Source organism: Ovis canadensis, chromosome 17 (assembly GCF_042477335.2).
Source record: "Ovis canadensis isolate MfBH-ARS-UI-01 breed Bighorn chromosome 17, ARS-UI_OviCan_v2, whole genome shotgun sequence".
Classification (NCBI taxonomy): domain Eukaryota; kingdom Metazoa; phylum Chordata; class Mammalia; order Artiodactyla; family Bovidae; genus Ovis; species Ovis canadensis.
The window spans coordinates 45,122,339-45,150,048 of record NC_091261.1 but is presented as its reverse complement, the minus strand read 5'-3'; the positions used below and the strand labels follow the sequence as shown (position 1 = coordinate 45,150,048).

Sequence of the window (27,710 nt, the reverse complement as noted above, 5' to 3'; positions counted from 1 at the left end):
AGGAAATCAAGTTAAAGAAGTTAGGGATTCATGTTTTATTCTTGCAAGTTTTATTTTCCTGTGAAAAAGTTGTCTCGTTTTCAAAATAGATATTTGTTTTCTATGAGATTTAAATATTATAATTAAATTTGAACTTACTGCAGTGACAAATCTTACACATTTTGAAAGTGACCAGAAAAAAATAGATACCGATATTGGGAGACCTAAGTGTTTTGGATATATTGGAAAGAATAAATTCCCTAACACTTTTTGCAATGGTGATTACCTTTAATTTCCAAGATATAGAGTTTTAAAACTTTAAATGTTTCTTTCTGTTAGTTTATGAAAGAACCCTTTAGCTCCCCCTGTGCATCTTTTCTAAACAGTGATTACAAGATTTGTATTCTACTCAGAGTTAAGTCTTCACCTTGGCTTGTGTGGGCTTTTAATATCGTTTGGCATCTGTATGTGTTTTTGTACAGACTGTAGCACTTGACATATGCTTAAGTTTAGTTTGTCATCTGGGTCAATTACGTCAAAATATTTTCCAGTTGAAATTTCCTCTCTGCTTCTCTCTTGCTTTTTGTGTAGAGTGCTACAATAGATTAATTACCCTTGAATAGCTGGGCTACTTCACTTTATGAAGAACTGTTACTGATTCTGGAAGAAGGGGGGTTAGGCCTCTGACAGGGATTTTCGGCAAGTCCTTTATGAACAGTATTGGCAAGTACAAGAATATAATGAACCTAGTGTATTCTTGACTTTCGGAGGAACTTTTTTCTGATACATCTCTCATAGAGGAATTGTCCAAAATATATCCCAGTTTCAGAAAAACAAACAAACAAAAATACAACCCTGTATTTTATTGAAATCAGTGCACAATTCAGAATAATTACTATTGTCCATTTAACTAGATGCCCTACTATTATTCTGTTACCAAAGGTACAAGTTAATCTGAACTGTATAAATTCCATGTCTATCTTTAAGCTTTTAAAAAAAATCATTTAGGCTAGTCTATAAATCATAGAGCTTTCATTTTACAGATACTACATGGAAATCTGCATAGATACCTCTTTTATATACAAAATGCTCTAAGATTAGTTTCTAGGATGACAAATAAGAATAGTGATGTTTAAGAAGGTGAAGTGACTTTTCCAAGTCAAAGGAATGGTGATAGAACCGAAATTTGATCTCAGGACTTTTTGACTCCAGAGTCTAAGCTCTGAACCACTGTATAATACAATTTTCCTTTTTTTTTTCTTTTAATAAAACTAGTGTCCAGTATTATTTTTCATTAATTACATCAAGTTACTAGAGAAGGTAGTTCAGGCAGTTTCTATAGGGCAGGTTCAGAGACATGGAAAGACATTTCTGGGACCTAGTTTAAAAAATAATTTTGCTTCTCAAGGGCAAAGAAAACTGAATAAAATAGCATAGCTTTGGAGTGGAAGTTGGTTGAATTAATAAGAAAGGGTAAGCACTGCCAAAGAAACAGGAATCTGATGAATTAAATGGAAGTTCAGAAGCAAAGGCTACAGGTTGAATAATGTAGAGCTTGAAATTTACTCATTAGCATATAATTTGTGCCCTTGAAATTGAGTGTGTTACAATGAAAGGAGCATGAAGCTGGGATTCAGATAGCTTTGGTTCAGTTTCTAATACTAGCACTTTTTAGGTCTATAGCCTTAACAAGTTCTCTAAGACTTAGTTTTTTCACCTGTATAGGCCTTTGGAGAGAATTATATTAAAAACATAAATGAAAGTTTGAGAGGGCCTAACTACTTAATCCTGCAGATAGTTATGACTTCCTTATCGAGGGAAGCGAAGAGTTACTTGGCAGTGGAAAAACCTCCCTCAGCCAGGTGATCAGGGTTAACATCATTAGGATTAGTCATGTTGTTAGTATGTACCCTTATATGTATGATGTGATGAGAATGGTACTTTATTCCCAAGGTCTTCCTCCCAAACACTCACAACCCATGTTTACCTGTGAGAAAAACAGCAGGCAAACCCAAATTGAAGGACATTAATTCTGTAAAATACCTGACCACTACTGTTGAAACTGAGTAGTGTCTGACTCTTTCAACCCCATGGGCTGGAGCCTGTCAGGCTCCTCTGTCCATGGAATTCTCCAGGCAAGAATACTGGAGTGGGTTGCCATTTGCCAGTTCCTTCTCCAGGAGATCTTCCTGACCCAGGGATTGAACCCTGGTCTCCTGCATTGTAGGCAGATTCTTTGCCAACTGAGCTATGAGGGAAGCCCCTGAAACTGTCAGGGTCATCAAAAATAAGGAAAGTCTGAGAAACTGTCACAGCCAGAAGGAGCCCAAGAAGACAGAAGAGTGAAATACACTGTTGTGGTTTCCTGGGTATATCATTACTGTTTCATTGGTTGTAACAAATATGCCATATTAATAATATGTGATAAGAATAGGAGAAACTGAGTGTGTATTGGGGTAGGAGTGATTATATGGAAAGTCTTGGTAGTGTATACTCAGTTCTTCTATAAACCTTGCATGAGTGCTCAGTTGTGTCTGATTCTTTGCTGCCCCATGGACTATTGCCCGACAGGATCCTCTGTTCAAAGGATTTTCCAGGCAAGAATACTGGAGTGCCATTTTCTCCTCGAGGGGATCTTCCTGACCCAGGGATTGAACCCATGTCTTCTGTATTGCAGGCAGATTCTTTACCACTGAGCCATCAGGGAAGACCTCTGTAAACCTTAAACTTTACCAAAGAAAAAGAAAAATCTGTGAATTTATTTAAGTATTAAGGCCAGTATCACAGATCGAGCCATATTATGACCTGACTGAGTATAACTGAAGTTTTAAAGGCCAGCTCAGATTTTTGTATTGTGCCGTACATGATGGGTGGAATGCATGGAAGGACAAGAATCATGGGGAGATTGTCAGTTCCTTGGGTGAGGGCTTTGGAGGAGACCTGTTCATCACTCTCCTATTCATGTTCCCCAAGTTAGCGGAAAGTTATTGAGAAAAGCCCTTAGAGGAGGTTGGCTGGAGAAAACTGGGTTTGGGGCTGCTATGAGCTTGGCTGTTTCAGTTCTCTGTTGAAGCCAATAAAGGTATGTTGGTTCTGGCCCCAGACCCAGACCTCAGCATTATAAAGAATACTTGCTTTTAGTGTTTTAGTTATATTTTTTCTTTCACCTTGGGTGCAGATTCTAATTTAGAGTCTCGCCAGTAACTATGTCCAATTCCATGCCTTTTGTGGACCCTAAGTCTTTATTCTCTTTCTACAGGTTTTTATTGCTATTTGGGCTCATCTAGAATGTGAAACCATTTGTTTCTTTTTAACTTCTGTTAGAGCTGTTTTTTTTTTTTTTTTTTAATTTAAAATCTCCGTTATGTCTCCAAATAGGCTTGTCTTATGTGCCCCATACTCTTTGACAGTTACTGACGTCAGAGTTAAGGACGTATACTTGGTTAGTAATGTTTAATGCTACTAGGGAATAACTAATAGTTCTCTATTTTTCTTTGTCAATAGTTTTTTTTTTATTTTTTATTTTTTAAATTTTAATATCTTTAATTCTTACATGCGTTCCCAAACATGAACCCCCCTCCCACCTCCCTCCCCATAACATCTCTCTGGGTCATCCCCATGCACCAGCCCCAAGCATGCTGCATCTTGCGTCAGACATAGACTGGCGATTCAATTCTTACATGATAGTGTACATGTTAGAATGTCATTCTCCCAAATCATCCCACCCTCTCCCTCTCCCTCTGAGTCCAAAAGTCCGTTATACACATCTGTGTCTCTTTCCCTGTCTTGCATACAGGGTCGTCATTGCCATCTCCCTAAATTCCATATATATGTGTTAGTATACTGTATTGGTGTTTTTCTTTCTGGCTTACTTCACTCTGTATAATCGGCTCCAGTTTCATCCATCTCATCAGAACTGATTCAAATAAATTCTTTTTTACGGCTGAGTAATACTCCATTGTGTATATGTACCACAGCTTTCTTATCCATTCATCTGCTGATGGACATCTAGGTTGTTTCCATGTCCTGGCTATTATAAACAGTGCTGCGATGAACATTGGGGTACATGTGTCTCTTTCAATTCTGGTTTCCTCGGTGTGTATGCCCAGCAGTGGGATTGCTGGGTCATAAGGTAGTTCTATTTGCAATTTTTTAAGGAATCTCCACACTGTTCTCCATAGTGGCTGTACTAGTTTGCATTCCCACCAACAGTGTAGGAGGGTTCCCTTTTCTCCACACCCTCTCCAGCATTTATTGCTTGCAGATTTTTGGATCGCAGCCATTCTGACTGGTGTGAAGTGGTACCTCATTGTGGTTTTGATTTGCATTTCTCTAATAATGAGTGATGTTGAGCATCTTTTCATGTGTTTGTTAGCCATCCGTATGTCTTCTTTGGAGAAATGTCTATTTAGTTCTTTGGCCCATTTTTTGATTGGGTCGTTTATTTTTCTGGAATTGAGCTGCATAAGTTGCTTGTATATTTTTGAGATTAGTTGTTTACCCAAAGCAATTTACAAATTCAACGCAATCCCTATCAAGCTACCGGCCACATTTTTCACAGAACTAGAACAAATAATTTCAAGATTTGTATGGAAATACAAAAAACCTCGAATAGCCAAAGCAATCTTGAGAAAGAAGAATGGAACTGGAGGAATCAACTTGCCTGACTTCAGGCTCTACTACAAAGCCACAGTCATCAAGACAGTATGGTACTGGCACAAAGACAGACATATAGATCAATGCAACAAAATAGAAAGCCCAGAGATAAATCCACACACATATGGCCACCTTATCTTTGACAAAGGAAGCAAGAATATACAATGGAGTAAAGACAATCTCTTTAACAAGTGGTGCTGGGAAAACTGGTCAACCACTTGTAAAAGAATGAAACTAGATCACTTTCTAACACCGCACACAAAAATAAACTCAAAATGGATTAAAGATCTAAATGTAAGATCAGAAACTATAAAACTCCTAGAGGAGAACATAGGCAGAACACTCTCAGACATAAATCACAGCAGGATCCTCTATGATCCACCTCCCAGAATTCTGGAAATAAAAGCAAAAATAAACAAATGGGACCTAATTAAAATTAAAAGCTTCTGCACAACAAAGGAAAATATAAGCAAGGTGAAAAGACAGCCTTCTGAATGGGAGAAAATAATAGTTCTCTGTTTTTCTTAGGACAGATAGAATAGTTACTGATCCGTGGTCAGAAGCACAAAGTTATGTAGGAGTTAGATTGAATTTACTTAATTTTTTAAAAATTTAAATTTATTTATTTTAATTGGAGACTAATTACTTTACAATATTGTATTGGTTTTGCCTTTGTGCACTATATATGCTGCCATGTTAAAGCTGAGATATCATATATTAAAACCATATGTTAATGAATTATTTTTTTTAGTTGAGTTTGTATCAAATTGATGTCTTGACATGGAAGTATTCTATAACATTTGGCTAAAAAAAAATTACAATATATAAACAAGAAATAATAAAACCTTTAGTATTTGGAATCCAGGAAGACCTAGAGAAATATAAAAGAAAAGAATGCTTTTACATTTCCAGGAAAGAGAAATAGAATATTTAATAGAAAACTTTGTTATTGTGTTAGTTTAATTTTTTACTTGTGGATTTCAGCTGAGAGAGATTGGTTATTTTTTCCTTCTTTTAAATCTCCTTTGAATGAAATTTAATTCATGTCTATAACACTTAAGCTATTTGTAAATATTTTACTTTGTAGCAACAACTCAAATATATGTTAAGCACCTTCTGTGCGTCAGGCACTGTACATGGTAAATGAAGTGGTTAGAAGGGTTTCTTGCTACCTACCAAAACTCATAATTTAGTGAGAATAAACAAATGAAGTAGCAAAATGATTAGTGTTTAGAATCTTGATGATTAATTGTATTGAGAAATCAGTAAGAAGTTAAAGGTGATTAAAATTTTGCTTTTAATGACTGGCAGGTCATTAAAACTACACTAACTCTAGGAAGAGTTAGCGGATGAGGAAAGGTAGGTTCGAGGTGGGAAAGCAGGTACCCATTTGGGATTTAGACTTGTGGAGTTTGAAATGCCTTTAGAATAGGATGACAGAGATGTCTAAAAGGGTGTTGAACACAAATTTGTAGCTGAAGGGGGCTTGCCTTTAGTTGAAATGGTAAAGAATCAGCCTGGAATGCAGGAGACCCTGGTTCAATCAAGGGAGGGAAGAGCCTCTGGAGAAGGGAATGACAGTCCACTCCAATATTCTTGCCTGGAAAACTCCACAGGCAGAGAAACCTGATGGGCTGCAGTCCATGGGGTTGCCAAGAGTCAGACATGACTGAGCGACTAACACTACTACTTCTACTACTATTTGTAGCTCAAGAGAATGGTCATTTCTAGGGATGAAAAAATGGAAGTTGAGACCTCACGTTTAAGATTCTGTATAGTAGTCAGTAAAGAAGATTGACAGCGATGAGAGTGATCAATAACAATATAAGGGATTTTTCTGGGGCCAGGGAGTGTGCACAGGCACACTATAGCTAGCTGAATTGTAGTCAGCATGGTGCCCGCATTGTTAAGTTCCAAAGAAATGTGTCCTTTTCTTTTCTTGAATGAATGAATTGTGGGGAAGGTTTGTGTTATAATTTTTGAGAAAACAGTTTGGATTCTTTTCCTTCCTTGTCAGCTGCTCTCACTTTTTTAGATTTTTTTACTCACCCAGGCATTTCTTGCCTAGTACCTAATGCCAGTTTTCAAACTCTTTGAAGTACCTTCCCAAAGTGGCCTTTTCTGTGTGCTAATGCTGTACTTTTTATTAATTTTCAAGATCCTTTACTCACGTTTCTTTATGTAATTCTACCTCATGTGAGTTTGGGTTTTTATGAGCTTATTCCATAATATTTAACCATAGTTAACACTTGGGTTAACTTGCCTTCCCTAGACATTTTGGAATTTATAAAAGCTGAATATGAATTGTAAAAGCCAAAAGTAACAGGCAGGTGTCAGACACATTTAAAAGCCCTTGAGAAGACTGGGAAAAAGCCCTTGAGAAGACTGGAAAAAACCCAGTAGTGATTAAAGGGGCAAAATTGGAAGAGCATAATCTATGACTACTGTACTTGAATTTGTGAGTGGAATGGTGGAAAACACTAAAACAAAGAGATAAGTCAGGTTTAGTTTCCACTAGATTAATAGAACAGTCGGACATATTTTTACATGTATTTATGTTATTTTTGTTGTTTTATGAATTTAAGCACTTGAAATCTTTGTCATGGAAAAATTAAAACTAACACCCCAATTTATGGTAATTTTGGTGGGTTTATTGGTCACCCTTATCAATGAGGCACTTACCTAGTCAGGTGAAATGTGGCAGGACTATCATAACATAGTTATTTTGGCAAGTAAAACTAGAATAGAAATAACCTTATCTAGTTTCATCAATCTTATCTATTCTAGGGATTTATTATTCCTTTTTTAAAAAGTTAAATAGTTTATGAGGAAATGTGAGACTATTAGTCTCTCAAAACTAGTTATCAATAAAATTCTTTTTTTCAAAGTAATCTATGCTCAGTTCAGTTCATTTGCTCAGTCATGACCAACTCTTTGTGACCCCATGGACTGCAACGTTCCAGGCTTCTTTGCCCATCACCCCTCCTGGAGCTTGTTTAAACTCATGTCCATCGAGTCGGTGATGCCCTCTAACCATTTCATCCTCTGTACTCCCCTTCTCCTCCCACCTTCAATCTTTCCCAGCATCAGGGTCTTATCAGATGAGTCATTCTTGGCATCAGGTGGCCAAAGTATTGGAGTTTCAGCTTTAGCATCAGTCCTACCAAAGAATATTCAGGACTGATTTCCTTTAGGATGTACTGGTTGGATCTCCTTGCAGTCCAAGGGACTCGGAAGAGTCTTCTCCAACACCACAGTTCAAAAGCATCAATTCTTCAGCACTCAGCCTTCTTTATAGTCCAACTTTCACATCTATACGTGACTACTGGAAAACCCATAGCTTTGACTAGACAGACTTGTGTTGGCAAAGTAATGTCTCCGCTTTTTAATATGCTGTCTAGGTTTGTCATAGCTTTTCTTCCAAGGGACAAGCATCTTTTAATTTTTTTGCGGCAGTCACCATCTGCAGTGATTTTAGAGCCAAAATATATAAAGTCTCCTCACTGTTTCCATTATTTCCCATCTATTTTCCATGAAATGATAGGACCACATGCCATGATCTTCGTTTTCTGAATGTTGAGTTTTAAGCCAACTTTATCACTCCTCTGTCAGTCACTCTCATCAAGGGACTCTTTAGTTCTTCTTCACTTTCTGCCATAAGGGTGGTGTCATCTGCATATCTGAGGTTATTGATATTTCTCCTGTCTGTCCTTCAATACTGTCCTTCAATAATTATTAATTAATAATTTATTGGAAGTGAGTGACAAAGGTTATTCATATTTCTACTGGCAATCTTGATTCTAGCTTGTGCTTCATGTAGTCCGGCATTTCACATGATGTACTCTGCATATAAGTTAAATAAGCAGGGTGATGACAATATATAGCCTGATATACTCCTTTCCAGATTTAGAACCAGTCTGTTGTTCCATGTCCAGTTCTAACTGTTGCTTCTTGACCTGCATACAGATTTCTCAGGAAGCAGGTCAAGTGGTCTGGCATTCCCATCTCTTGAAGAATTTTCCAGTTTGATTCACACGGTCAAAGGCTTTGGCGTAATCAATAAAGCAGAAGTAGATGTGTTTCTGGAACTCTTGCTTTTTCGATGATCCAGTAGATGTTGGCAATTTGATCTCTGGTTCCTCTGCCTTCTCTAAATCTAGCTTGAACATTTGGAAGTTCACGGTTCATGTCCTGTTGAGATCTGGCTTGAAGAACTTTGAGCATTACTTTGCTAGCATGTGAGATGAGTGCATCCAGTTGTGGATATGACTGGTGATGGAAGTAAAGTCCAGTGCTGTAAAGAACAGTATTGCATAGGAACCTGGAATGTTAGGTCCATGAATCAAGGCAAATTGGAAGTGGTCAGACAGGAGATGGCAAGAGTGAACATCGGCATTTTAGGAATCAGTGAACTGAAATTAACTGGAATGGGTGAATTTAACTCAGATGACCATTGTATCTCCTACTGTGGGCAAGAATCCCTTAGAAGAGATGGAAGAGCCATCATAGTCAACAAGAGAGTCTGAAATGCAGTACTTGGATGCAGTCTGAAAAACGACAGAATGATCTCTGTTTCCAAGGCATACCATTCAATATCATAGTAATCCAAGAATATGCCCCAACCAGTAATGCTGAAGTTGAATGGTTCTATGAAAATCTACAAGACTTTCTAGAATTAACACCCAGAAAAGATATCCTTTTCATTATAGGGGACTGAAATGCAAATATAGGAAGTCGAAATACCTGGAGTAACGGAAATTTGGCTTTGGAGTACAAAACAAAGCAAGCCAGATGCTAATAGAGTTTTGCCAAGAGAATGCACTGGTCATAGCAAACACCCTCTTTCAACAACACAATAGAAGACTCTACACATGGACATCACCAGATGGTGAATACTGAAATCAGATTGAATATATTCTTTGCAGGCAAAAATAAAGAAACTCTATACAGTCAGCAAAAACAAGACTGGGAACTGACTGACTCAGGTCATGAACTCCTTATTGCCAAATTCAGACTGAAATTGAAGGAAGTAGGGAAAACCCCTAGACCATTCAGGTATGACCTAAATCAAATCCCTTAAGGATTATACAGAAGAAGTGACAAGTAGATTCAAAGGATTAGATCTGATAGACAAAGTGCCTGAAGAACTATGGACAGAGGTTCATGACAGTGTATAAGAGGCAGTGATCAAGACCATCCCCAAGAAAAGAAATGCAAAAAGGCAAAATGGTTGTCTGAGGAGACCTTACAAATAGCTGAGAAAAGAAAAGAAGCAAAAGGCAAAGGAGAAAAGGAAAGATATACCCATTTGAATGCAGAGTTCCAAAGAATAGCAAGGAGAGATAAGAAAGCCTTCCTCAGTGATCAGTGTGAAGATATAGAGGAAAACAATGGAATGGGAAAGACTATAGATCTCTTCAAGAAAAAAGGAGATACCAAGGGAACATTTCATGCAAAGATGGGCACAGTAAAGGAAAAATGGTACGGTCATAACAGAAGCAGCAGATTTTAAGAAAAGATGGCAAGAATACACAGAAGAACTATTCAAAAAAGATCTTGACCTAGATAACCACAATGGTGATAATCACTCTCTTTGAGCCAGACATCCTGGAATGTGAAGTCAAATGGGCCTTAGGAAGCATCACTACGAACAAAGCTAGTGCAGGTGATGGAATTCCAGTTGGGCTATTTCAAATCCTAAAAGATGATGTTGTGAATGTGTTGCACTCAATATGCCAGCAAATTTGGTAAACTCAGCAGTGGCCACAGGGCTGGAAAATGTCAGTTTTCATTCCAATCCCAAAGAAAGGCAGTGCCAAAGAATGTTCAAACTAAGCCATGCCAGCAGCTATTTATTGAAAGTTAAACTTTGCCCTTGCCACTTGATCTCTTCCAAAAAAAAACCTTTGAATTTAAATTGCAAGTATTGTGTCTAGTCTTAGGACATTTCCTTATTTATTTATTTATTTATTTATTTTTAGAACTTGAAAATCAGAAAACATACGGTTTTTAGAAAGTGTAGTATTAGTAGTCTGGAAAGTCAAATACTCTATTTTCTGTCATTGAGTTTGTCTAGGACGTTTGGTATTTCACTTAATTTCTTTTGCTTTGTTTTCCTCAGGCTTTAAGTGAGATAGCTTAGAGTAAATGATTCTCCTGAAGCTCTTTCACTAATAAAATTCTGTGAGTAGCTCACATAATGTTTGTATTCTAATCTGTTGCTTATCTTTTTTGCCTATTGGTGGCTAACCATTTGGGGCATTTTTTCTATTTGTCAGCATAACAATTAAGAGGCTTCAATATCTGTTCTGTCATCTACTAAGTTGTGTGACTGTGCAAATTACTTAATCTTTTTTTCACTTCAATATTTTTTTCTCTAAAATTATGATAAGTGTGTTCACCTCAAAGGTGTGTTGTAAGCAGTTAGGGGGATAATGCATATTAAGCATTTAGCAGTATTTCATAAAATTTGCTGACACTAGTTGCTGTTTTCTTCTGTTTTTAATAATTGGATGTATATTTGACCTCAAATAGAACAAAAAGCATAGCAGCACAGCTTATGATCCCTTAATAAGGTTTTCTGTTAGTGTTAAAATGTATCTATCTTTGAAACTGAATTTAATCTTTTACAGTTTGTTGTACCAGGAAATAAGAAATTTTTGGCAGTTGAACTTCAAATTCAAAATTACCTTCCTTAGTGATGATGACTTCATAAAGAATTTTGGATTCAGCCAGCAACATAGTAAAAAGATCATACATCATGACCAAGTGGCTTTCTCCTAGGGCTGCAAGGATTTTTCAGTATTTGCAAATCAATCCGTGTGATATACCATATAACAAATTGAAAGATAAAAACCATATGATTATCTCAATAGATGCAGAGAAAGCCTTTGAAAAAATTCAACACCCATTTATGATAAAAACTGTCCAGAAAGCAGGCATAGAAGGAACATAATTCAACATAAAAGCCATATATGGTAAAACCACAGCAAATGTTATCCTCAATAGCAAAAAATTGAAAGTATTTCCTCTAAATCAGAAACAAAACAAGGGTGCCCTCTCTCACCACTACTATTCAACATAGTTTTGGAAGTCATAGCTGCAGCAATCAGAGAAGAAAAAGCAGTAAAAGGAATCCAGATTGAAAAAGAAGTAAAGCTCTCACTGTTTGTAGATGACATGATCCTCTACATAGAAAACCCTAAAAGTGAAAGTGAAAGTGAAGTTGCTCAGTTGTGTCCGACTCTTTGCGACCCCATGGACGAGAGCCTACAGGCTCCGCAGTCTGTGGGATTTTCCAGGCAAGAATACTGGAGTGGGCTACCATTTCCTTCTCCAGGGGATCTTCCCAACCCAGGGATTGAACCCAGGTCTCCTGCTTTGCAGCCAGACACTTTACCTTCTGAGCCACTAGGGAAGCCCAGAAAACCCTAAAGAAGCCACCAAAAAGTTACTTGAGCTAATCAATAAATAGAGTAAAGTTGCAGGATATAGAATTAATACAAAGAATTCCTTTGCATTCCTATACACTAACAATGAGAAAACAGAAAGAGAAAGTAAGGAAACAACCCCATTCACCATTGCAAAAAAAAAGAATAAAATGCTTAGGAATCAGTTTACCTAAAGAAGGAAAAGACCTGTATATAGAAAACTGTAATAAAGACCTGTATATAGAAAACACTGATGAAAGAAATCAAAGATGACACAAATAGATGGAGAAGTATACTATGTTCATGGATTGGAAGAATCTATATAGTGAAAATGAGTATATTACCCAAAGCAATCTGTAGATTCAACTCAATCCCTATGAAGCTACCAACAGTATGTTTCACAGAACTAGAGCAAATAATTTCACAATTTTTATGAAGACACAAGAAACCTTGAATAGCCAAAGCAATCTTGAGAAAGAAGTATGGAACTTGAGGAATCAACCTGCTTGACCTCAGACTATACTACAAAGCTACAGACATCAAGACAGTCTGGTACTGGCACAAAGACAGAAATATAGATCAGTGGAACAAAATAGAAAGCCCAGAGATAAATGCATGCACCTATGGGCACCTTATCTTTGACGAAGTAGGCAAAGATATACAACGGAGAAAAGACAATCTCTAACAAGTGGTGCTGGGAAAACTGGTCAATCATCTGTAAAAGAATGAAACTAGAACACTTTATAACACCATACAAAAAAATAAAATGGATTAAAGATCTAAATGTAAGACCAGCAACTGTAAGGCTCTTAGAGGAAAACATAAGTAGAACACTCTCTGGCATAAATCACAGTAAGATCCTCTATGACCTACCTCCCAGAGTAATGGAAATGAAAACTAAAGGGACCTAATTAAAAGCTTTTGCACGATGACGGAAATTATGAGCAAGGTGAAAAGACAGTCTTCAGAATGGGAGAAAATAATAGCAAACGAAGTAACTGACAAAAAATCAATCTCAAAAATATACAAGCAGCTCGTTCAGCTCAATACCAGAAAAATAAACAACCCAATCAAAAAATGGGCCAAAGAACTAAACCTGACATTTCTCCAAAGAAGACATAAAGATGACTAACAAACACATGAAAATATGTTCATCATCACTCATTATCAGAGAAATGCAAATCAAAACCACAATGAGGTACCATCTCACACTGGTCAGAATGATTGCCATCAAAATGTGTACAAACAATAAATGCTGGAGTCGGTATAGAGAAAAGGGAACCTTCTTACACTGTTGGTGGGAATGCAAACTAGTACAGCCACAATGGAGAACAGTGTGGAGATTTCTTAAAAATAGTGAAATAGAACTGCCATACGACCCAGCAATCCCACTGCTGGGCATATACACTGAGGAAGCCAGAAATGAAAGAGACACATGTACCCCAATATTCATTGCAGCACTATTTACAATAGCTAGGACATGGAGGCAACCTAGATGTCCATTGGCAGAAGAATGGATAAGGATGTTGTTGTACATATACACAATGGATTATTCCTTAGCTATGAAAAATAATGCATTTGAGTCAGTTCTAATGAGGTGAATGATACTGGAGCCTATTATACAGAGTGAAGTCAGAAAAAGAAACACCAATACAGTATATTAACACATATGTATGGAATTCAGAAACATGGTAACAACGACCCTGTATGCAAGACAGCAAAAGAGACACAGATGTAAAGAATAGACTTTTGGAATATGTGGGAGAGGGCGAGAGTGGGACAATTGGAGAGAATAGCACTGAAACATATATGTTACATGTGTAAAATAGATGACCAGTGCAAGTTTGATGCATGAAGCAGGGCACTGAAAGCTGGTGCTCTGGGACAACCCAGAGGGAGGGGGTAAGGAGAGAGGTGGGACGGGGTTCAGGATGGGGAGATACATGTATATCTGTGGCTGATTCATGTTGATGTATGGCAAAAACCACCACAATATTGTAAAGTAATTAGCCTTCAATTAAAATAAATAAATTAATTTTTTTAAGTCATACAAAAAATAGAATTTTGGATTCAGGTAACATATCAGTTCAGCTAGTGGCATTGCACTTTTAGGTCAGGCATCCAGATATAATTCCTCAGCATGTACTGTACAAAATCACATGTTTTCTAGAGGCCTTACAGAACTTTTCATTACTACTGTGACCTGTTAGAAATACTTGAATTATTCTAACCCAGATTTTCTTCTCAGTGCTAACTTCCTAGGTTTGATTTTGGTTTTTGTTTTTGTTTTTATTTTTCCTTTTGCTTTTGGAGGAAAAAAGCACTCTTTCTTACCCACAGAGTTTTCTGTAGCCTACTTCTAGGTAGTAATGGAATGACCCTTCACTGGTTAAGGCTATAGGCTGTATTTTCACATTTTCAACAAAGTATTTATTGTCTGTTTGCTTGTACATCAGATTTTTAAAACAAATTAATCTTTCTGTTATCAGTAGCAGCATATTGTATTCTCATATCATGAAATGATCATAGTCTTGTTCCAGCACTGATATTCAAGTCATCTTTTTAGAGTCAGCTCTATGGAGATCAGTTATCATTTCTCCAAGTTATCTAACTACTTTCCTTTAGTTAAAGCCAGATAATTAAAAGGTGGTATATATGCATTAAGTATATTGCTTACTTAAAAAAATGGCTTCACTGGATTACTATTTTATGTTACGCTATTGACTTTTATGGAGAGTTGCTGTAAGAACAATAACAGTAATACAGAGTTTGTGTGATAATGATTAAAAATAATAGTGACACCTGCAGTTTTCTTTCTTATTTTCACTAGGTCAGTTCAGTTTAGTCACTCAGTCATACCCGACTCTTTGTGATCCCATGGACTGCAGCATGCCAGGCTTCCCTGTCCATCACCAACTTCTGGAGCCTGTTCAGACTCATGTCCATAGAGTCGGTGATGCCATCCAACCATCTTATCCTCTGTCATCTCCTTCTGGTCCTGCCTTCAATCTTTCTCAGCCATGAGGGTCTTTTCTAATGAGTCAGCCCTTTGCATCAGGTGGCCAAAGTATTGGAGCTTCAACCTTAGCCTCAGTCCTTCCAATGAATATTCAGGATTGATTGCCTTTAGGATTGACTGTGTTTGATCTCCTTGCAGTCCAAGGGACTCTTCAAGAGTCTTCAACACCATGGTTCAAAAGCGTTAGTTCTTTAGCACTCAGCCTTCTTTATGGTCCAACTCTCATATCCATACATGACTATTGGTAAAACCATAAATTTGACTAGATGGAACTTTGTCGGCAAAGTAATGTCTCTGCTTTTTAATATGCTGTCTAGGTTGGTCACTGGAGAAGGCAATGGCAACCCACTCCAGTGTTCTTGCCTAGAGAACCCCAGGGATGGCGGAGCCTGGTTGGCTGCTGTCTATGGGGTCGCACAGAGTCGGACACAACTGAAGCAACTTAGCAGCAGCAGCAGCAGGTTTGTCACAGCTTTTCTTCCAAGGAGCAGGCATCTTTTATTCATGATTACAGTCACCATCTGCAGTGATTCTGGAGCCCGAGAAAAGAAAGTCTGTCCCTGTTTCCATTGTTTCCCCATCTATTTGCCCTGAAGTATTAGGACCTAATGCCATGATCTTAGTTTTCTGAATGTTGAGTTTTAAGCCAGCTTTTTTACTCTCCTCTTTCATCTTCATCAAGAGACTCTTTAGTTCATATTTGCTAAAGTGGTGGTGTCATAAGGGTGGTGTCATCTGCATATCTCAGGTTATTGATACTTCTCCTAGCCTGTGCTTCATCCAGCCTGGCATTTAGCATGATGTACTCTGCATATATGTTAAATAAGCAGGGTTTCAATATGCAGCCTTGATGTATTTCTTTCCTAAGTTTGAAATAATGTTGTTCATGTCCAATTCTAACTGTTGCTTCTTGACCTGCATACATGTTTCTCAGGGGGAAGGTCAGGTGGTCTGGTGTTCCCATCTCTTTTAAGAATTTTCCACAGTTTGTTGTGATCCACAGTCAAAGGCTTTAGTGTAGTCAGTGAAGCAGAAGTAGTTTTTTTGAAATTCTGTAGCTTTTTCTATGATCCAACGGATGTTGGCAATTTCACACTTGCCTAATCATTCACCCTAAACTAAATGAAATTGGCATAAAGTTTTCTTATCCCTTCCTCTCTCTCCCCTGCTCCAAACACTCCCCAACAAAAATCCAAACTTGTCTTATTGGATGGGCTCTGTTTTTTTTGTTGTTGTTTACTTTCTTAATGTAGTCCCTTTTCAGTTAAAGTGTAATTTATATGATATATTATGAATGTACAGACCTTGTTTTGTCCTGCACTGCAGGAATGTAAACATGGTCATACCAGCTGTAACTGTGGAAAATGACCTTAATGATAAACGGGGAAAATTACAACTGTTTCATGACTTTTGAGAATTGGGCAAAACATTAGTATCTCTCTACTCTTGGAGAAAATACCTCCAAGTTTATGTCACTGATAGTTGTGAGATGGATTTCATTAATTTAAGTTTTATATTTCTGTTATGTAGTCTCAGTTTTGTGTTTCTGTTATATAGTCTAACCTGTATCTAAAAACAAGCTTGTTAAATTCGATTGGTATTCAGTTATTATTTCTTTATCCTTTAAAAAGTGAGAGCATTGTGTTTCAGTATTATTAATGTGTCATTGTTTGTCTTTATTCAAGTTAAAGTTATTTTGAGCTACTTCATGCTAAGTTGCTTCAGTTGTGTCCGACTCATTGCTAAGCCATGGACTGTAGCCCGCCAGGCTCCTCTGTCCATGGCATTTTCCAGGCAAGAATACTTGAGTGGGTCACCATGCCCTTCTTCAGGGGATCTTCCTGACCCAGGGATTAAACCCATTTTTCTCAGTATGGTGTGTATCATTTCAAATTTTCCTTTGTGCATTTACATACATATGTGTACCATAGAAAGCACACAGTATTATTTAGTATGAGCGTATGTGTGTGTGCTTAGTTGTGTCCAACTTTTTTGTGATTCTGTGGACTATAGCCTGCCAGGCTCCTCTGTCCATCAGATTCTCCAGGCAAGAATGCTGGAGTGGGTTGCCATGCCCTACTCCAGGGGATCTTCCCGACCCAGGGATCAAACATGTGTCTCTTATGTCTCCTGCATTGGCAGGCAGGTTCTTTACCACTAGTCCCATCTGGGAATTAGAAATTAAGATAATTAAATCATTGGTGATGAGGTCTCTGTAGTACTTTTGAATTAGCTTAAAAAACGTTCTTTTGTGTAAACATGATTGCTTGGAGATTGTTTTAAGTACAGTGTGCTTAGTGATACACTAAATATAAATAACATTCAGTCATCAAAAGCACTGTCCCAAGCAAGTTTTCCTAATAACTTTGTTTCCAGATAGTTTATGCATTGCTTGGTTGTTGGTAGATTTCAGTCAGATGTAGAAGTACTTTTAAATATTAAATAATATTTTGTAATATATCACAGTTACGCTTTTCATGGATATCTGCCCCTTAATTAGCCTAATATAGATTTTTATAGTAGGCATAATCTGTTACTCTGAAATAATTTGAAAAGTTTTTTTTAAAGATAAGAGGAAGCTAGACAAAGAAGTAGCTGAAAGTTTTCTTTGTTGGGGGAGGAGAACATTATAATTAGCCTTGTTAATGTTATATAAAATTTATTTATGCTACATTTTCTATTACTCAAAAAAATCAGGCAGAAAGATAAAATGCCCTTTCATTTCTTAAGGATTTCTGTATTGATGCTATCAGATAACCCACTGACTGGTAGTATCTTTGGAGAAGCTTGATTTTGTCCACCTGAACTTTGAGTTATTCTTTCTATCCTTTTCTAATTCTTATCCTTGACTATTTTGCCCTGATCCCCACATGTTCTAAACTATGTACTTGTTACCACGTTATCCTGTTGCAGTATTTTTGAAGCACCCATTGTGGAGGTCTTATAAAAAATACTAAAAATTTGTCTTCCTTTCATTAGACATGTTTATGGTTTGAAAGACTGTCAGTGCCCGTAATTTTGTTCATTTGTCTGATCTGTTTTTATTTCCTCCCTTTCCCCACCGAGTTTTGGATTAGTTTATTTTAGTATTTTAGTTTATCTCCCCTGTTTTCTTGATAGCTCAACCACTTGGTTTTACCTTTTAAAAGATATTTGTTCTAGAATTTAGAGTATGCATATTTAATTTGCAATCTACCTACAAATATTACTATACCACTTTATGTATAAGATTCTTAAAGCAGTTTACATACCTTTGGATAGGAAATTTAGAAACCAAGCTCTATTACCTTATGGCAAGCCTCCGCTCTGTGGACAGTTCTCCATACCTCTCTTGGTCTCTGACATCTCATGCTAGGTGACACCACTCAGCCCTGCACTGATGTTCCTCCGTGGGCCCCACCTCCACCCCCACCAATTCTTCCACCTAGGACTCATAGACTCTATCTGCACTGTCTGCTCTCTGCCCCTTGTGGCATTGCTCTTTTTGCCTGGTTATTCCCAACATGTTGCCCCAAAACCTGTTTTCTGATGATGAACTCCATTGCTTCCAGATATTTTATGTCTGCATTCTGGCTGTTTCCTTTATGGTAGCTTTTAGTTTTCTATTCTAGTTTATTAACACCTTCTTTCTGATCTCATTGCTATTCAAAATTATTCCTTGATTCCTTTACCTAGAAGAAATCTTCGTTTTCTGTTTCTCTTCATAGCATTCTCTATCTAGTTGTGATATTTTCTTCTCACTATAGTTTTAATTTATAAGAATATAATTATTATTATATTTTAAGAATAAGATTATGTTAGTAATCTTTTAAACCATAAACTCACTGTAGGCACTTAATAAATAGTCCTTGAATGAAAAAACGAATGATTCAGTGCAACTGGGCTTCCCTGGTGGCTCAGAGGTTAAAGCGTCTGCCTGCAGTGTGGGAGACCTGGGTTTGATCCCTCGGTAGGGAAGATCCCCTGGAGAAGGAAATGGCAACCCACTCCAGTATTCTTGCCTGGAGAATCCCATGGACCGAGGAGCCTGGTGGGCTACAGTCCATGGGGTTGCAAAGAGTGGGACACAGCTGAGCGACTTCACTTTCACTTTGAGTGCAACTGTATTTCAACAAGGAAATAAGGTGCTAAACATTTGTTTCTGATCTTTCCTGCCTTTGATTTTGTGTGGATCTTTATTTTACTTACAGATGGAAAGTCATCCTAGTAGCTTTGCATTTCTTTGTCATTTTACATGACTCAGTATACTTAAAGTGCTTAGAAGAGTTCATGGCACATAAGAAATGTTCAGTAAATGTTAGCACTTATGTTTATAACTAAGAGTTTTTAACTTTAATCATTTTGGGTGATATTTTTTAATGAGATACATTTCTGAGAGTTGTTACACTGAATATATTGGGCATCCTTCTTTCCTTTATGAATTAAATCATTGTGAACATTAGCAATATATAATTTAAATTTGAGTTAATATTTTATATTTCTTTTTCACTTTCCCATCTTGCTACTCCTAACAAATTAAGCTGATTTTACCTTTTTAAATAGTTTATGTAGTTCTCCCCTCATTTCCATTCCACTGTTTTACCTTAAACCTGTGCCTCATCATTTCTTGCTAATGTCTTAGGAATTTCATAACTGCTGTCTCTATTTATGGTCTCATATGTTTCTTCAAACCATCCTTTATATTGTGGCTAGAGTCATCTTTCCATGATATCCCTATTATCAGTTAACTCCCCTCAGATTCTTCCCATTGCTTGCAGGATAAAATTTACACTTGTTTTTGACATGGCCCTGCCTCCCACTTTAAGTAGCCTTAACTTTTGCTGCATTCTTTCTGCCCCCTAAGCTCTACCTGTTCTAAACTCTTAGGTCAGTTCAAACTCAAGTTTATTAGTCTTGTGTATAACTGAAAAGCCAATGAACTCTTGAGTTAACACCCTAAGAGTTATTCTGCAGTTTAAGTACATATAATAATATCTAATATAGCTCACCACAGACCTTTTGGATTTATTTCTGGGTCTTGATGGCAACCCAGTCCAATATTCTTGCCTAGAGAATCCTGTGAAAAGAGGAGTCTGGCAGGCTACAGTCCATGGGGGTCTCACAGAGTAGGACATACCTGAAGTGACTTAGCACACTTGATGTATTTCATATTTTTGAGGGTAATAAGTCAACTATAGACTCACCTGAAATATTACTTTCTCTGGGAGCATTCTTGACTCTTAAGTGGTTCCTTTTGTGTGTTTTCAGTGGCAGCTAATCATGCTTCAGTACTAGTACTTGCCATGCCATACCAGTAATTTTCTTTGTAATACGGTGTCTTAACTGAAGCTAAGTATTACCCATACCAATTTGTAGCATTAGTTGACATTCTGCTAGGGAATGTCCATGTGCTTCAGTCAGTCTGATTTTTATGTGAGTTGTGTAAATTGTTTAGGAAATATTCAGGTCAGTGTCTAGTTACATCACCTAAATTATCAAGACCCATAATTTGCATGGGATAGAACATAAATCTTATTCAAAATAAGATGTGTGTGTGTGCACATGAGTGTGTGTGCAACTGCACAAGCATGTATAGAGAGAAAAGCACACATACTGTATCTGGAGTTGTGTCAGGACGGGTATCAGTAGAAGCCAAATGCTGGAAAGCACAATGAAAGAAAGTTTGCATAGCCAAGAAAGACATCTGGCATTTGTTGGACAAACTTTATACCAAATCTGAAGGGAATAGTTGTGGTTCTCAGGACAGTATTATTATTATTATTATTATTTAATACCATGGCTTCTTGTGATATTATGACTCTATAGCATGAGAAAGTAAATGTGATGAAAAAGAAAGCCTACCATTTCATATTATATATTAATATAATATTTTAGGTACTTAAGAAAGAAAAGTCTTACTGTTCAGAAATGTTGAATGTTGAAAAAAAGTGCATCTCTGAATCAGAGATAAGCAGGATAATCACTGGGAATCCATCCACTTTTCTGAAGATTGTTCTGTTGATGGCCAGTTAGTAAAAGTTGGTAGAATTTTATTACTGGAAGACCATACCTTTCATTCTTGTTATCCCTTCTAAAACAGCTGAACACAGAAGAGAATGGAGATTTATCATCAACTGGATGAAGTGCCTAGTAGCAGATATCTGAAGGGAGATATAGACAGAGGCTAAGTGAATAGACACTTTGGAGGATAACAAGAGTCATTGTCATTGTCCCAGTGTGATACTCTGAGTGACGCTTAGCAATGTTGGTGGTCCTAAGATTTTGACTATAGAAATTATCTGCTTTGACTGGAAGAGTGGCTGAGAAGAGCTCATTTGGCCCTGCAGATCCGTAGAGTCAGTGTCTACATGGCCAAGTCAAATGAGACCAAGGAGCTGGAGAGCAGCATTTATATTGGAAACACTCAGATAATGTCATTGATTACATGATTCCCATTCCTTTTTTTGAGAATTATCATAGAGTCATAAAAAGAATAGCCCTGAGATCTTGCTTCTTGTCAGATAGCCATGCTGCTCTAGTACTAGGCTGTTCTGTCTTCAGTGTCTAGCACCATGTTTGATACATAGTAAAAGTATGGATGGATGTGTGGGTGGATGATGAATAAGATGTTTAACTATCATGTTTCGTCACAGATACTGTTCAAAAGCAGAGACATGACTTTGCTGACTAAGGTCCGTCTAGTCAAGGCTATGGTTTTTCCAGTAGTCATGTATGGATGTGAGAGTTGGACTGTGAAGAAGGCTGAGCGCCGAAGAATTGATGCTTTTGAACTGTGGTGTTGGAGAAGACTCTTGAGAGTCCCTTCTTGGACTGCAAGGAGATCCAACCAGTCCATTCTGAAGGAGATCAGCCCTGGAATTTCTTTAGAAGGAATGATGCTGAAGCTGAAACTCCAGTACTTTGGCCACCTCATGCGAAGAGTTGACTCATTGGAAAAGACTTTGATACTGGGAGGGACTGGGGGCAGGAGGAGAAAGGAACGACAGAAGATGAGATGGCTGAATGGCATCACTGACTCGATGGACGTGAATCTGAGTGAACTCTGGGAGTTGGTGATGGACAGGGAGGCCTGGCGTGCTGCAATTCACGGGGTTGCAAAGAGTCGGACACGACTGAGCGACTGAACTGAACTGTATACTGATGTGCAATTTTTAGAATACAAAATGGTTTTAATTTTTGAAGCATAAATAACACCCAATAAAAACAAGCATGCAAGAGGAACTAATTTAACGAAAAGCAGATTTTTGGTTTTTTTTTCCTCTTTTTCTTTTATGTGTGTATTTTCTCTTTTATTAGACATAATCATGTGACTGGGTTTATAAAGATGCTGAACAGTTGTTTTCTTTTCATGCAGGGGCCTGAGTTAATGAACAAGTATGTTGGTGAATCTGAAAGAGCAGTTAGAGAGGTAAGATTTTGCCTTAAAGTGGAACTCTGCATAAGAGAACCACACTTCTGTCCTCTAGTTTCCATTTTGTATGGGGTTACAGATTTAGAATTTCCAAATCTAAATTCTAGTGGTATATTTTTTTTCTTCAGGCAAATATTATTTTTAAATGTAATTTTGATTATCTACAATACATAGTCTTTGTTTTTAAACATCATAATATTTCTAGCCTCTAGTTTTAGCAAATATATTTTTTAGCAACTGTCAGCATCTCATTTAAAAAAAAAAGGATATGTTTATACTTAACAACTAACACATGATGTTAACATGAGACTTTAAACCAGGTAGTCCTTTAAATCAGAGAAGCTTATTAGTATATGAAAATTTCAATGTACTCTACCTTTACTTTACCTTTGACTAGTGATTTAGAAAATGCATCCTCCTTCTCTCTCTTAAAGTTAGTGATTGGCCTACTGATTACTTCATATTGCTGAAGCTGCACAATTGGGAAATTCATGCAAAATCAAGGAACTGAAGTGGGGTAAACTATAGCAGTTTGACCATAAGTTTTGGCTCTCCTAAGCAAAGGCTGGGCTGCCTCACATAGACATCATGTATCTTCTCAGATGCCGTTCAAGGACAAAAATACATAAATAGCAGTGGAATGGATTGTCTCCGTCTATGAAGTGTATGGGTACCAACCAAGAGTATTAGAGATTGGAATACTTTGTTTTGCATCTGAGAAAAAGTTTTAAGTTACTTCTTGTTTCTTTGAAATATAGATGACAGTGACCATATAAAATATTAACTGATAATGATAGCACCTTTCTTGATTCAAAATATGAAAAAGGTGGTGCTTATTAATACTAATGTTTTGGTAACTGTTGTGTATTTTTATGGTCATCATAATTGTGACCAGCAAATGGGGGCCTGGTCACACAAATTTGTGCCAGTTAACACAAATTTGAATTTCTTTCTGCCTGTACTGACTTTTTCTAGCCCATTTCTGCATATTGCCCCATGGCTGTCCAAGCCAGTCTTTGATTTTGATAGCCTGATTGACTTCTGGTCTATCCAACCTATTCTCTTCCAAGTTTTAACTATGTTTTTCCATATAGTCTTCAGAGAAATGAGCAAGGCATGTGACTTTTAGGTTTATGGGTATTTTATATTCTAAACTTTGGCTGATTTTATACATTATTATTTTTCTTTTAAACTTGTGTTTATGATAGATCATCGGAGAAGGCAGTGGCACCCCACTCCAGTACTCTTGCCTGGAAAATCCCATGGACGGGGGAGCCTGAAAGGCTGCAATCCATGGGGTCACTGAGGGTGGGACATGACTGAGCGACTTCACTTTCACTTTTCACTTTCATGGATTAGAGAAGGAAATGGCAACCCACTCCAGTGTTCTTGCCTGGAGAATCCCAGGGACAGGGGAGCCTGGTGGGCTGCCGTCTATGGGGTCGCATGGAGTCGGACATGACTGAAGTGACTTAGTAGCAGTATGATAGTTAATAATAACTATCATTTACTGAGCTGTTACCATGTTCCAGGCATTATACTAAATGTGTTGCCATCTTTTTAAATTCAGTTTCTTAAACTTTTGAGGCCGGCATTTATCATAATCTCCATTTTTAGAGATATGGAACTTGAAGTTTAGAGAAGTAAAGTTATCCACTGAAAATCACACAGTTACTAAGTGGCAGAGGCGGGATTTTAACTGAGATCGTCTGATTATTTAAGCCAAATTGTCTCCTACACACCTCTAAGAATATGTATTGATGTCTTGTCTGTTTGCAAGTAAGCACCATGATAGAAGGTATTTTACATCCATTATGAAGTGTGAATACATCTGTTACAGGTTGTATACAAAGTGATTAAGCTGGTTGACTGGTACATAATTGATTTGGTTCTAATAGTTTTCAAACTAAAACTAGCGATAGAGTTTTCTGAAGTTTGCTGATCTTTAGCTAATGTGGCACTCTTTCCACCAGATCTTCCGGAAGGCAAGAGCAGTGGCTCCTTCCATTATTTTCTTTGATGAACTTGATGCCTTAGCAGTTGAAAGGGGCAGGTAAGAAATAATTAAGACTGCTGCTAATAACTGTATATTAGCAACTACAGTGTAGAGTAACTAGCACTTTTTATACAGATTTTATTTTAATATTATTAATACATTTGGCTTAAAAGAAAACTTTCAGGTCACTTTTTTTTTCTTATATCCTTAAAATTATTTCATATTACCACTTTATTACTTCTGAGGTAAGATGGAACAAAAGGTTACAAATAGCTTAAGTTCACCTTGATGCAAGGGAAGAATAAGAACCCAGAGAAGTTTGCTGAATTAGGGTGATCTGCCACATTTATGTGCCATCAGAGACATCTGTTTTGGGAGCCTAAAAAGGAACAGGATGGGAAGCATTGTTAAATATGAACCAGATGGTAGGTGGAATATATAGCGGAATTCTCATAAAATGCCTTTGAAATATACTAGTGTGAGAAACCAGACAAGATACTTGTTAGGAATAACCTGGTTTTGTAGCCATTTTGGCTCAGGAGGAATTGGCATATGTATTAGAGATGTTAATAATTTGCAGCCTCTAGATATCATTTTCTCTAACCGTCTTCATCATATTGTGAGTCCTTCCATAGTGACTCATTCAAATAAATTCTATGTAGTTTCTTTCGCACAGAAAAATTTTGGTCAAGTTAGTTGACGCTTTGAAAACAAAGATAAGGCTGACTACGAAATGTAATGTTAATAGTCCAAATAGAAAATTTCACTTGTACTTTAGCTATACTAAGTCTTTATCAGTTTGGTTCTTATAGCCATAAGAATCGCATAGAATGATACTCTGTTTTCAATTGTTTTTTCCCTGTAATTGTATAATGAGCCAACATTGCCTAGAAAGTTATTGTTTTGTCTAGTTAGAATGCTATTACCTGAAAACTAAAACAAACAAAATCTCGACACATATGTTTTTGTTCTTTAGCCATTTGAATTGGACACAGTTTCTAGAAATTGGAAAACACATCTGTTGATAGATAGCAAAGTATAAAATTCCCCAAATACTAAACCAGGTTTAGGCATTGTTAAAGAAATAGAAAACATAGGAAAACAGGGGAAAATTTTTAAATTCCATAAACTATTAATTTTCTCTATAATTTTATGCATTGCTTTCATTTTTTTTATTTTCTATAATAACATTCAGATCAAACTCATATGACTAATCCAGAAAAGATAGTGCCTAAGAAAACTTTGTTCTTATCACGATTTAGACTTCCACATGTAAGATGTTTAACAAATTGAGCCATGAATTACAATATATGCTAGTCCATACTATCCAGGGTGTTAATTCAATTATTTTGACTATTTGAGTTTACTCAAATTGGCCATGAAACTGAGGTTTGCAACCTGCACATTGTAAATAGAGTATAGACATACCATTTGCTTAGCTTTAGAAATATTTGTGCTTTCAGAAAGAGAGATTTCTACTTATAAAAGTATCTTATTTCATGCTCACAAAAGTGTCTGCTTATAACCATGAATGTCTCCTTTCCTCTGCCCCACTTAAGTGTCTGTGGGACTTCAAAAATAAGTAAGCCTAATATTTACTTCTCATTTTCTGTATGCCCATTTAAATTATGGGTGTTCTGAATAAGATTTTTTTGTCTGATTTCGTTTTGTGAGTTGGAGGAAGTGTTGTAAGATTCCCTTTGTGAAGTGCTTTAATGATCTCTGTAATATTTGGGAAAACTGAAAATGCTGTTGAAGTAGCATATCTCTTTGGAAGTTGGATAATATGGTAGGGAGAAAGGCACTGAGGTAGGGAAGACATTTGAATTATCCTGAGCTAATAATAATATTGGGGAACATTTATTTACTGCTTACCATATTTTAGAAACTGTTTTAAGTGCTTTACAGATCCCTGCATTTAAAGCAGGTTATTGTACAGTTGGCTCCAGTACTCTGCCCTGCCTCCCAGCTAGCTTAAAATTTTACCTTTTTCAGGATTATAGTCAGGAAGGGCGAGCACTCTGGGTAGTAAATCATCAGTCAGTTTTGTCTTAGGCAACAGTTCTGTCCCCAGAGGTGAAGGCATATAGGGTGGTTCCCCATATACTATATTCTCTTGGCCCAGACTCCTCTGACTGAGGGAATGGCCACTAGACTAATCCAGAGATTCCTAGAAAAGCTTTCTCTTTCTCGGATGTTCCAGCTAGTCACTGGATCCTGAATCATCCTCAGTAGCTGGCATTAATTGCCTGGTCATTCCAGACTTCAAGAAGAACTAGAAATTTGAAACTAGAAACATATTTCTGAAGGTTAGAGTCACTGACTGCAGAGGCCCATCTTATTAATTTAACTTACAAATAGCATCACTCCCTTTGGATTTCACTTACCATGTTATGGCCTTTTGTTTATGTTAACGTTTAATCATCACCACAACCCCAGGAGGAGTAGGTCCTATTTTCATCTCCAGTTTACAGGTGAGAAAACTTAGGCATCTAGCCCATAACTGCTTTATTCAACATCATATATCACAAGTAGCAGAGCTGAAATTTGAATTTAAGTATTTTGACTCCAGAGCAGATACTCTGAGCCACTTTTTTTATTTGACTGTCACACCACAGATCTCAGGATTGCATGTCTAAGTAGTTAATTAACTAACCTTTAAGATTGTATTTATTGTACGTTCTCTTTGTGAGCCTGTGAGTATAAGACTCCTTTGCAGCATTCATTCATTCACTTGTTAAGTAAATATTTATTGAGTGCTCTTTCTGCAGTAGGCTTGCATGGGGGTAAAACAGAGAACAGGGCCTACAGCAATTACCTTAGCCTCTTTAAGCTTTAGTTTCATTTGTAAAATGGAGATAGTAGTAATAAATTTTAGGTTGTTGGAATTAAATACATGTAAAGTGCTTTATGTAGTGCCTGGCATTTGGTAAGTGCTTAAAAAACTTGTTTCTCATAATTTCTGCATTGATATTCTTACAAAATGATCATTTCCATATAAATAGAAATACAGTAATAGAGATAGAAATGAGTCCTACAACAGGAATTAGATTGTAGTGGAGGATATTGAAGCATTTGGGAAATCAGAGTATTCTACAGGTGACAGGCACTATGGCATTTCAGCAATCTGATTTGCTATTAGTTGTAAGACATACCATTATTTTACATACCATTACTGAAGAAAAATGCAGCCCTAAACTGTGAAATGGTATTGAGAAA

At 37.0% G+C, this 27,710-nt stretch overlaps 1 protein-coding gene across 1 annotated transcript in view; it reads left to right on the top strand.

The window, feature by feature from the left end:
• AFG2A (AFG2 AAA ATPase homolog A) overlaps positions 1–27,710 on the top strand; it is a 350,811-nt gene that overhangs the window by 88,922 nt on the left and 234,179 nt on the right. Inside the window, exons 13-14 of the mRNA XM_069557480.1 lie at positions 22,439–22,492; positions 24,469–24,548. Of these exons, the coding sequence (XP_069413581.1) occupies positions 22,439–22,492; positions 24,469–24,548 (134 nt within the window). The remainder of the gene's footprint in view (positions 1–22,438; positions 22,493–24,468; positions 24,549–27,710) is intronic.